The sequence below is a fragment of the Mirounga angustirostris genome, unplaced genomic scaffold, assembly GCF_029215605.1.
Source record: "Mirounga angustirostris isolate CCGP_5_RB_7025 unplaced genomic scaffold, mMirAng1.0.hap1 SCAF_15, whole genome shotgun sequence".
NCBI lineage: Eukaryota > Metazoa > Chordata > Mammalia > Carnivora > Phocidae > Mirounga > Mirounga angustirostris.
Genome location: NW_026991723.1, coordinates 17,613,437 through 17,625,594, shown reverse-complemented (window position 1 = coordinate 17,625,594; position 12,158 = coordinate 17,613,437). Strand labels below are relative to the sequence as shown.

At 49.4% G+C, this 12,158-nt stretch overlaps 1 protein-coding gene across 5 annotated transcripts in view; it reads right to left on the bottom strand.

Moving 5' to 3' along the window:
- Positions 1 to 11,857, bottom strand: part of PCSK5 (proprotein convertase subtilisin/kexin type 5) — a 466,280-nt gene extending 454,423 nt beyond the window's left edge. For all 5 annotated transcript variants that reach the window (XM_045882270.2, XM_045882271.2, XM_045882268.2 and 2 more), the window contains exon 1: positions 11,162 to 11,857. In XM_045882270.2, coding sequence (XP_045738226.1) covers positions 11,162 to 11,353 — 192 coding nt within the window. In that variant the 5' untranslated portion in view covers positions 11,354 to 11,857. The remainder of the gene's footprint in view (positions 1 to 11,161) is intronic.
- Positions 11,858 to 12,158: the final 301 nt, after the last annotated feature.

Below are 12,158 nucleotides of genomic sequence, written 5' to 3'. Positions count from 1 at the left end.
AATGGAAGTGGGTTACATGACAACTTAAGGTAGAGGCAAACATAAAATGTAACAAAGTATATACCATTTAAAATCATCCTTAAATATTATTTCTGGTTTCACATTCTCTGTTTACACTCTTTCCTCTATAGTCCGTGTTCAATGCAATCTTCAGTTTTAAAATCAAATACAGGAAGACACATTTGGGAGTTGAAAGCAATCACCCAGGTGTCTGTCTTTTATCCCTTAAGTTGATACAGGACGTCCAGTGCAAATAAGAGCACACAGATGGGTAAAGGAGACATAATACCTAAATGTATCCAAGGAGAATCGCAGTGTGAGTCAAACGTCATGTTTCCCTGCCTCGTGAGTGTGCCAGCACGATGACTTGGAATCCTCATCTTATGCAAACTGATAAGCCTTCTAATATCCCAGCCTCACACTCTCTTGACTCTGTCTAACCCACTGGCCTTCACCAGTTCTCTACCTGATCAGCTCACCAGCATGTCTACTCTGGAACCTTGTCATGATGCAGAACAGCTCTAATTTGGAGCTTACCAAAAAAAAAAAACACACACACACACACACACACAAGCACCCTCTGGGATGCCTCCATCCCATGTTTTCACTTCTGCTACTGCGGTCTAACTGGCCCTCCATTTTGATTTTGTACTCACAGCCCCTGCACCCGCCCCATTCCTTTGACTCACCATGCCTATTTTGGCCCCTCTACCCTCCTCAAAGCCTAGACACTGTGCTGTGTCCTTTCAGAGGTACTCCCCCTCCTATTCAAGAGTCACTGATGCCATCCACCCCCACCTTTCCGCCCCTCCCCCCACCCACAGCTTCCCACCCATCTCTTCCCTTCTCTCTCACCCTGGCGAAAGCTAACTCCCTGTTTTGCCCTGTTCTAATCTCAGGTTTCTGAGCCTTAGTGACAGAAGCACAAAACAATACGAACTGCTTCATCTGTTCCCTCATTAATAGTCAACCACTACTTTCTGAGTGATAACTCAGTACAAGCAGCAAACACTCTCATTGCTATTTGGCTATTCGGCTGTTCTTTTCACAGTCATTCATCACCGATTTATTTTTTATTTTTATTTTTTTTAAAGATTTTATTTATTTATTTGAGAGAGAGAGAGAATGAGAGACAGAGAGCATGAGAGGGAGGAGGGTCAGAGGGAGAAGCAGACTCCCTGCTGGGCAGGGAGCCCGATGTGGGACTCGATCCCGGGACTCCAGGATCATGACCTGAGCCGAAGGCAGTCGCTTAACCAACTGAGCCACCCAGGCGCCCCTGATTTTTTTTTTTTTTTTTTTTTTTTAATTTGAGTCTAGCTGAGACATGATGTTACATTGGTTTCAGGTGCACACTGTAGGGATCTGACTAGTCTCCATGTTAGTCTGTGCTCACCACAGGTGTAGCTACATCAGTCGCGCGCTGGGTCTGCTTTTTGTTTGTTTATTCACTGTTTTTTTTTTTTAATTTCATATATGAGGGAATCATACGGTATTTGTCTTCCTCAGCTGGACTGATTTCACTTAGCATGATACCCTTCTGCGTCCATCCCCATTGTCACAAATAGCATGATCTCATCCCTTTTTATGGCTTCTTATCAGAATTTCCTTAACATGTGTCAAACCACTGGAGCGCCTGGAAACCAATTTCACCCAGCTCTGCCCAGTCTCTGCAGGTGTCCTTCACCTCAGAAGTGACTCATGAGATCGAGCTATTTGACACATATGTTCCTTTCCCCCTCACCTTGAACTCCCCTGCATCTCCACTCACCCTTCATTCCTCTTTAGTCTCAAGGAACCAGGGAGTGCTCTTCTTGCCTTCCAAACCTATTTCTCTCCATGTAACGCTTCCTATCCCAAGTGCACACCGTGCTAGGTGCTGAGGACACAAACAAGATAGAGGCATGGCTCTGGTTCCCAGCTAGTGAAAAGATGTGCAATCACACACTCACACACACACACGCACACACAAATACGCATACAATTGGGGTAACCACATCATTTCTCTTCCAAACTCCCAGACACGTCTGAAAGGAAAAGAGGATATTAAAAAATACTTAATGGAGGTAACGCATAAGCCAGGACTATCCCAGGCAAAATAGGATGTACAGTCACACTAATTATAACATAGTAGGATACCTTCAATTATGCAGCCATTAAAATTTGTCTACAATTATTTAGTAACCCTGGAAAAGGCTCACTAAAGTGCAAACAACAGGATGAAACTGTATATAGAAACTGAGCATCACTTGGTTAAAAATAAAAAACAAGCTATAATAACGGACACCCACTGAGAATGTCATACGTGCCAGGCACTATTGCTAAACTTCTCACTGATTCTGTGAGGGAAATACTGTTGGAGCATCTTCACACGGAGAGCTTAAGACGCTTGCCTACAGTCCCCCAGCTCAGAAGGAGCAGTGTTAGGATTCAAACCCTTTTGGTTCTAGACCTGCAATCCTAGCTACCGCAGGGCATCCATGAGACTCAGAGGGCAAGAACATAGGGAGGTAGGTAAATGTGTAATAAGAACCTTCTGTACTCATTTCCTCTCCTGTCCCACATCCCCGAGTTCCCCCTCATTATTCAACCAAGCTCTGGCACCAAGATTGCAGTTAAGCTCTTCATCATCAAATCTTTATGCCACGTTTCAGTTCTCATATGCCAGATTCTCTCTACAGCTCTTCTCACTCATGTACACCCGAGAAAGGGAACACCCGTTCTCGTGGCTTCCAGGCTCTACCTTCAGGGCCTCCATGACCCTCAACAGTCCCTTTATCCCTTCACCCCTAAGTGGAGAGATTCCCATAAAGCCCTATCCTCAGCCCCCTCTACCCTCCACTCTTCATGCTACATCCCTTAGCAATCCTATTCAATCTGCGTGCCCTCCTCTGGAGCAACAACATGAAGCCTGAACCTATCCTTTTGTTCTCAAAGCGCTCCAGCAGACTGCCCTGATTCCATAAATGAGTCCACCATCCTCCTGGTCCCGTGGCCATAAACTTGATACTTACCTTCACTTTCACCCTCCTCCTCATCCTCCACCTCCACTTAGTCCCCGAGCCATACTGAATCCACCTCTGCAAGAATCCAAAGCTGTTCTCTTCCCATTGTCTCAGCTTCTGTTTCATTACCACTGACCCTTGCCAACACAAGAGCCTCTCTGCCTCCTCCAGCTCCTTACACTGAGGCCAGCAGATTCCTCCCAGGCGAACCATACTGTGCAGCCTGTGACCCCATTCATATCTGTCCTGCACTGAATGACAGTTATGAGTAAAAATGTCCTACCTCCTGGAAAGCAGAGAACGTCTCATGCATTACTTGTTGGACTCTCATGTTGGTTGAGTCGGTAGGTTTTGCCTCTTCTCAGGGAACTTCCAACATAACTCTTTATCTTACATGATGAACTTGAAACTCCCTAGCCTAAGCATTTAAAGCCTTGTATAACCCAATCTGTAGGAGAAAGTTTTCATGTCCCGCATCTGCTTTCCCTCATTCCCCAGCTACAGCACCCCCTTCTCCCTTGGGGGAACTGTCCCTCCCATCAATGGTCAATGTCTCCCTCACTTCAAAGGTGAACATGTGACCCAAGGTGACTCACCCACATGTGGCCATCCCCGTGGACAAAGTCAGTGGCCTATGAGTAGAGAGATGACCCTATCAGGAAGACAGTCACTGGAGTCTTTTTCACTGGTTAATTTCAACAGCAGGTAAGGGAGGTACTAAGAATTGTAGGAGCTTTGCTGTCTTGGGGAAAGGGCCTGTGTGAGAATAAAGCTCATACAGGGAAACAGGGAAATCCCTGACATTAGCACTACCTCTGGACTTGCAGCTGGACGGACTCACAATCGCCTTTTAAAAACTCTTGGATCTAGAAGTGTTGCAGAAATCAGAATTCATCAGATGAGAAACATACAACAGGGTCCATACTGGAGTGTATTACATACACCTCCACCGGCCTCAAGGACACCATCCTCGTAATCAAACTCATTAATGTATTTCTGCAACAACAACAAAAAATTAATGCCCTAATTAGTGCCAGTCTAGGTCAGGGTAGGTTGTGCCATGAAGAAAGTACACATCAGGTAAGGCCTGTTTGCACCAAGGGTTCAGCTCCTGTTTTCAGAACCACACCTAAAGGCATGCAGATCTGTTTAAACCAACAGTCCCTGTTTTCTTTTTTTTTTTTCTTTTTTTTTTTTTTTAAAGATTTTATTTATTTATTTGAGAGAGAGAATGAGAGACAGAGAGCATGAGAGGGAGGAGGGTCAGAGGGAGAAGCAGACTCCCTGCCGAGCAGGGAGCCCGATGCGGGACTCGATCCTGGGACTCCGGGATCATGACCTGAGCCGAAGGCAGTCGCTTAACCAACTGAGCCACCCAGGCGCCCAACAGTCCCTGTTTTCTTATCTGATTGTTTATTAGTTTTATTTCAGCAGTAGGAGATTGGGTTTTCAACACCTGCACCTAGAAGAGTCCCATCTGTATGCCTATATTCCTATATTTCAATTTTATTTTCCATTACTCCTCCATGCGTATTCACATCTGAGTCAAACGCAAAAGGATAGCATAGGGAATACAGTCAGTAATATTGTAACGTCGTATGCTGACAGTTGGTGGCCACGCTTATCAGGGTGAGCACTGAGTCATGTATAGAATTGTTGAATCAATATGTTGTACGTCTGAAACTACTATAACAGTGTATGTTACTTATACTTCAATAAAAAAAAAAAAGGACCGTGTTTTGACTCTTTTGCATCCTTCATGCTGTCTATGCTTTATAAACAAAGCTGCCCGACCTAGAGATGGGGAACCTTAGCTGGTTGATTTTCTTGCCTGTCCTCCCGGCCCTTTACCTCTGTCCATGGCTCTCAGGGAAAAAGTATAGCTATCACTGTCCTCTAAAGGGAGGATCAGGAATGACACTGACTCCATCCCCCTTTAGCCGCCACTAGATCCCCAGGGGCAAGCACGAGAATCTAGAAAATCACAAGTCACTCCACTTACAGAAACATGCCTCAACCATGGCATTCTCTTATTTTCTTTCTTTTTTTTTTTTTTTAAAGATTTTATTTATTTATTTGACAGAGAAAGACACAGCAAGAGAGGGAACACAAACGGGGAGTGGGAGAGGGAGAAGCAGACTCCCCGCCCAGCAGGGAGCCCGATGCGGGACTCGATCCCGGGACTCCAGGATCATGACCTGAGCCGAAGGCAGTCGCTTAACCAACTGAGCCACCCAGGCGCCCCTTCTCTTATTTTCCTTCGAGCAGCCTTTGCATCTCCTTGGAGCCCCTGTAGATCATGTGATGCTTCCTCGTCTTATTTTCTTTATATATTCGTGTTCATTATTAGGCACTTGACTTCTCAGCAACCCCGAAAGGTGGCTCGAGCAGGCATCAGGGTCCCCTCTTTGAAAAATGAGGCAATGAGGGTTGCGTTGGCTAATGAGAGAAAAAGCCCTCAAATGTGCTGACTCCCACTCTTGTTTTCTTCTTGATCTCATCTCCCTGCAGGGATTAACCCACAGTGAAGAGTTTATTGGCACTGACTGTCCTTTCTTGCTACCTTTAGATGTAGACATCTAATCTGTTGAAACTCGGAAGAATACTGCATGAGCAATTTCACTCATTATATGCATATTTAACTTCGGTAAAAATATAAATTAACAGATATATACATATGGATATACACACGTCCGTATATCTGCATACTATCTTCTCGCATGCATGAAGGTCTATAAGCATTCATTTTTCCCATCCAGGAAGCCAGAGCCTTCTCATCCCACCTGAATTAGCCAAGCGATAAAGTCCCAAGGCACAGTGATGCCTAGAGATACTTCAGCCTTGGGGAAAACCCAGACACTACTTCAAATCACTAGAACAGACAAGACAAATACCCCTCCCTGCCCAGGGGATGTTTCTGGGTCAGGACTCCCTCCCTTAACCAAAGAGTCAGACATCGCTGGCCATTTTCCCAGCACGCTACCCTGCTTCTCTGGCTGACCTTTAAGGTTAAGACCTCTGGACAGAAGCTCATGAAAGACAGTGATAAGGCAAATTCAGCTGCCTTTGGGTACACAAAAATGCAGTTTTTCATTTCCAATAGACCCCAAAAATCCCAATGGCCACATGCAAGCCATTCCTGGCCTATGAGGTTAATGCAACAGAGGCCAGTATCATCAGGCCAAGCTCTCCGAATTGCTTTTTTTTTTTTTTCCAGTAAAGGTTCTCCTGCTCATGAGAACGAGGCATGTGAGAGCTGCTAACGGAGGTCAGCGCTGAGGTTCTTGGGCGTGAAGAGCTGTCCTATGCAAAGCCAGATGGACTCCCACATCAATTTCTTTTGCTATTTACAATGTGCCTAAAAATTCAACTAGGGGAGCACAGTCTACTCCCATTCTGCCCCGCAGGCTAGCCACGTCCCTACTTGCAATGCCATCCATCCGTGCCCAGAACCCACTGGCCACTGTTTATCAACATTTCAATCATCTCAAGTTACCCGCAGGTCAGAATTAATCAGCAGAGTGGGAGGCCTTCGGCAGGTCTCTGAACAAAGTTCTTCCTGCTAAAGATCTCTGGGAAATGCTGCTTTTAACTTTCCTCATACATACTACATTCAGAATTAAAATGTAAATTCAAATATGATCTCACGTAAGATGGTAAGATGCTTTCTAAAATAATCAGTCTTCAGATATTTTTCTTCCCTGTCTTCCATCTCTGGCGAGCTTATCCTATAATATTTAATGGGCTACAACAAGGATCAACCAGGGAGGAGGGCACCACCAAGAGAAATCAGCCAGAATTGTTTAGAGTCCAACAGAAACTATTTTTAAAGTATTTTATATTGTTAGTTGAAATGGAAAACCATTTTCCTTGTCTACAAAGCTCTGATTTAGCTCTTTTTACTCAGCCATTGAAAATTTATTTTCCTGATCTTCACATTTTGCCTCTCCCATTTAAAACAATGTCTTCCTTTCTCCCTATCTAAATAAAGTTTGAGCCTCCCTTATTTCAGATTCAGATTCAACAAACCTTTCGCTGAAAGCCTAACTATGTGCTGAGCAATGCAGAGTCAACTCGGCCTATTATCTAGAGATTTATCATTTTACAGATGGAGGAGTAGGGGCTCCATTAAGTTCACTGACTTTCCTGCTTTCAAAGACCTTGCAAGGGGCATCCCTGGAGTTTCCAAGTCTCTGCTTCCAATGGGAACTCCAGGTAAAATACTTCCCCAATATTGCTTGCATCTGGCTTTATCCTTCCGGAATCTTGCTCAAGATAAGTTACATGGTTTGAGGAGAGCTTTTTGCTACTGGTAATCTCAGCCTGGGATCCAGGATTGTATGCAATTCACAGAAGGATAAATACAACTCTTGCACATTGCAAACAACCTTCACAAGGGACCTTCTCCCTGAATTCAAATAACCAGAAATTAAGCCCCCTGGTTTGTAGAGTTAGTCCAAACAAAGGTTCACAATTAACATGATGTCAGGTCTTCATTCCTTTCTGTCATTGCTCCCCTCTGACCACTACTCTGTTAGTTCAAAGAGTCAGAGCACCCGATTGGGAGGGGGCACCAAGGCCTCCCTTCCATCTGCGTGAGGCCAACAGGCAGGGCATACCGGAGCCTAGGAGGGCTGGTAGTCAGGGGTCGCAGGGGAAGAAAGACAGGGAATTCTAGAGCGGGCACTCGTACCAAGCAAGACGTGATACACACCAACATGACGACAACTACTACTACCGATGATGGTATCATTTCAGATTTTCAAGGCATAGCCATTCACAAATACTAACATTATGCAGAAAACCTACCAAAACATAATGCTATCTCTGTAGCCAATAGCAAGATAAGCCTCATTCTTCTTCCCTTCCAGAAGTCGAGCATGCCCTCCTTGCCCGTTTGCTCGCTTGCTCTCATGTAACTCTGCATATCCTATTTTTCATGAACACAAGAGGCACACCTATTCTTTTTCTGTAGAAAGCTCGAGGCCAGACATTTTACCTCTGGTGGTTCTCAGTGCTAAGATGCTACAGAAAGCATCACACGGAAATTCTGAGTAGTCAGAGCTGTACCTTTATGGTGGTGAAAAATTCACTACCTTATCCCCCCGAAAAGATTACACTCAAGATGTCAGACCCACCACGAAGATAATGAATGACATCAGTCGCAATAAGAGATCTCAGTTCCAATTTGTGACCCATGAAGGTGGGACCCCAAGCTCAAATGGGTAAAACCAGGAGAACATTCCAGAGACGTTCGCAAATGAGTCAGTGGAACCCTGACTGGTTTACTGATGGAAAGAAAGAACAAGAGGATGCCTTAAGTGTTAAAAGGTCAGAGCAGTAAAGGAAGAATAAGATATACGTTTGGCCCTTAGAGTGCATCGACAGAGCATGTGTGAACTCAATTTACCAGCCCAAAGACTTAGCGTAGGGTTACTCCCCTTTGATCTACAGAGCAAACACCTCACACTGTAAGACTCACTGACAGTTCAAGGGGTCCTCCGTAACCTTTGAAAGCACTAAATTTCTTCACTGGCATTGTAAAAACCACAGTAGCGTTTGGGGTCATCTGCACGGAAAGTTTCTTTGCGTTACTTTTTAGATGAAAAGCCACGGCTCATCATTAGAAGGCCCCCTGTAAACAGAGTCAGGTGAAGTCACAGGACCCTGCAGTGTCTGCTTGTTCAAAGTGGGCTCAGGGACAGAATCTCCTCCCTCACTCTGCCAGGTTTTGCAATATCTAAGTTCTATTTAATGAGTTCGTTAAGAAACAGGTATTTCTGCCCTTGTGAGTCATGAAGCTTCTTAGAGTCAAGAAGTCCAGGTCTGTTTGAACTAAGAATCTGTGAATTACTACTGAATGTTTGCTTCCAGTCTACGAGCCACTAAATCAGAATTCAGGGAATTGGGGCTGTTACTTTGTGCCTCCTTCCTTCTATGGGATGGGGGGATACCCTAAAAGGCGAGATTCATGCAGGAGGAGGCCAGGGCCAGAGAGTCCTAGGTTTGAACCATGGCTGTGCCACCGTCCAGCTGAGTGATCCTGTGCGGGTCAACTTCTCCAGGGTCTTGGCTTTCCAATTTGCTGAACGTGGGGGAATAGCCACCCAAAATGGTCATTTCGCAGATTACAAAAACAAACAAAAAAACCGTGTATGATCAAGAACTTATTTTCCAATTACGTCTCCTATATGGGAGATGCTCCCTGTTAGCTGAACTTGAGAGATGCATCTCTAGAAAGATTATTAACATTCATTGTTAGGGTTCCCAGTTACGTTTCAGGGTCACACCAGCACCCAACTTTAAGCTCATGTAAAAGGAGAAAGAGACTGTTTTCTTCTGATGAAATAAGAAGCTAGTAGAATCCTAACAAACCATCAGAATGGGACTCTCCTGAAGATGACAGGCATTCAGGCAACAAAATCTGGCTGATTTCCCTTCCGTCCTTCTGGGTGTGAATGTTAGATGCAGACCTTGCTCTGTGTGTGTGTTCTGGGTGTGTATGTTAGATGCAGACCTTGCTCTGTGTGTGTGTTCTGCGTGTGTATGTTAGATGCAGACCTTGCTCTGTGTGTGTGTGTGTGTGTAGGGGGCGTGGCGGGAGTGGATAAAGACCTTGCCCCTTGCCCTGGTTTCACCCTCCACGGGACTGGCTTCTCGGGGACACGTCCTCCCTCTGGACCCGCAAAGCCCCAAACCTCAGGCTCCAGCTCCTTTGAACCCCCCAGAGCTCCCTATCTCCCTCCAGTGCCGCAGCCCGCAGGAAGCTGAGGGTCCCAGCGCTCCGGGGCTCTCCTTCCTGGACGTGGAGCGCGATGGCATCAGAAAGCGTCTGTACTCTCTTGGACCCGGCTGCACCAGCAGCACCTTCCTCTCCCTTCACCCCTGCAGAGCACGCAGGGCACGTGCATCCGGAGCAGTCCCCAAAGCTCGTCGGCTGCGAAGGTGCCCTATCACCCTCGCCTCTCACACCCCCCCCCGCTCCCCCCCACCCCCCCGCTCCCGGCAGAGTCAGGCCAGGGTCTGGCCAGAGCCCCCTCCTCCAGCCAGGCCTGAAGAAGTGAGTGAAACGGGTGTGAGTACGGAGTTGCGGGGGGTGGGGAATGATCGGGTCACTTTCTGGGGCCCGTGCACGCAACCCTCTCCACTCCCATTTCTTGCAGGAAGGAGAGCGAGGAAACCAACACCGTTTAGCTCAGAAGCACCTCCAAATCTGTTGCGCTTCCAATCATCCCCATATCACCATTTAATTCATTGTTCCCCAGCCGGGCAGTTCTGCCGGAAGCCCGGGAGCGGCACCCCGCAAAAACCCCGCGCCCCGCTGCCGGTCCAACTCTCTCCCCACGGCGCCGCCTCTGGGCCCCGCAGGTCCCTATGCGCGGGGAGGCTTGCAGTTCTCCCAGAGCAGAAGCCAGTCAGCGGGGCTCGGAAGTTTCCCACCTCCTTTTTCTACCCGGCTCCGAGAGCCCCCCACGCGGATCCCAGGAGAGAGACGAGGCAGCCGGGAGGTCTCTCCCCAGATCTGCGCTCACGCCGGGTCCGGCCCTCTCTTCCCGTCCCTCCGCCTCCCTCCTCTCGTCCAGCTCCAGTCCCCGCGCCTCCTGCGCCTCCAGCGCCCAGCGGTTCTCTCCCCCAAGAGGAGCAAACTACTTTCTGGACTAAATTCAGGTCCGAGCAGGAAAGGCTTTCCCTTCCTCGCCTTCTCCTTACCCTGGCTCTCAGAAACCGCAAGGAGCGCCCTCACCCTCCCCTACCCCCCAAAAGAGCTCAGGCTACCAATGCTCCCCGACTTTCCAGGTCAAAAGATCCGGTCGGGTCTGAAACCACCACGGGGGTATGCATACTCCGGATTTTTCCAGAGACCCTACCTGTCCCTCGTGGCTTGCAAAACAAACAAACAAACAAACAAACAAAAAAACCACGAGTAGACAAAACCAACCCCGGTAACTTTGGGGAGTGTGTGCGTGTGTGTGTGTGTATGTGTGTGTGTATGAAAAAGAGAAAAAATCGCTCAAGAGTTAGGGCAACAGCTGCAAGAGCACATCTGGAAGAGGGGAGAGGGAGTTGACAAGGAGGGGGCAAGAAGCGCGAGGTCGCGGGGGCCTCCCCCTGCCCCGGCAGCTTCAGGGCCAAGGACTGGGCCAGCCTGTCGTTACCTGTCCCATGTTGATGAATCCGTACTTGCTGGCGATGCGGTTGGCCTCTGGGAAGCCGCCGGCGATTTTGACCGCCCAGTGGTTGGTGTAGACTCGCGTCCGGCACACGGGGAGCAGGCAGCCCCCGAGCAGCGCCAGCACGCACAGCAGGTCCAGGCGTCCCGGGCAGCAGCAGCGGCTCCCCCAGCCCATGGCCCCGGCGCCTCTCTGCCTCCCTCGCTCGCTCGCTGACTCCGCGCACGAGCGGCGCGCACAACTAACTTCTCCGGGCCTGGGCCGCCCCGGCGCGCAGCCCCCCGGCCGCCGCGGCGCGCAGCCCTGGGCGATCCGCAGGAGGCGGCGAGCCCCGGCTGGGAGCAAATGGCGAGCCTCGCGCCGGCTCCTAGACCATCCCTGGGGCTGCGGGGACCTGTGCTCCCTGCCCTCCGGCCCGCAGGGCGATCGGCGGGGGCTCCCCGGCTCGGGCGCAGGAGGCGGCGGAGTGGGGCGGGCTCCCTCCTGCAGTTGCGTCTCGCCGGCTCGGCTCCCGACTCTCCGACTCGCCCTCGCTCCTCCCCGGGCCCCGGAGCGCGGCGGAGGCGGCGGTGCAGACAGCGGCCGGGCGCCCCCTCTGCTGGCCCGGGCTCCGAGCGCTCGCTAGCTCGCTCCCTGCGCTCCCTCCGGCTCCGAGCAGCGCGCGGGCAGTGTGAGTGGCAATGGCAGCAGCGCCTGCTCTGCATAAATGACTCCCCCGCCCCCCAACACCCCTCCTCTCCCACAGCCCCCTCCTCCTCTCCCTCCTCCGCCCGCCGGAGCGCGGCCGCAGCCAGGCACCAACCAGGTCCTAGCGCCGCCGGGTTCTCCGGGCTGTAACCTCCTAGGGTCCCGGGCGGCAAGAGCGAGTCTTTCCAAAGGGCTGGGAGCAGAGCTCCCGGCGTCGCGGCTCTGCCCGCTTCTCTTCCTTTCCTCCTTGGATTCGAATCAACTTACCGCCCCCTTCCCGAAAGACTACGGAGAT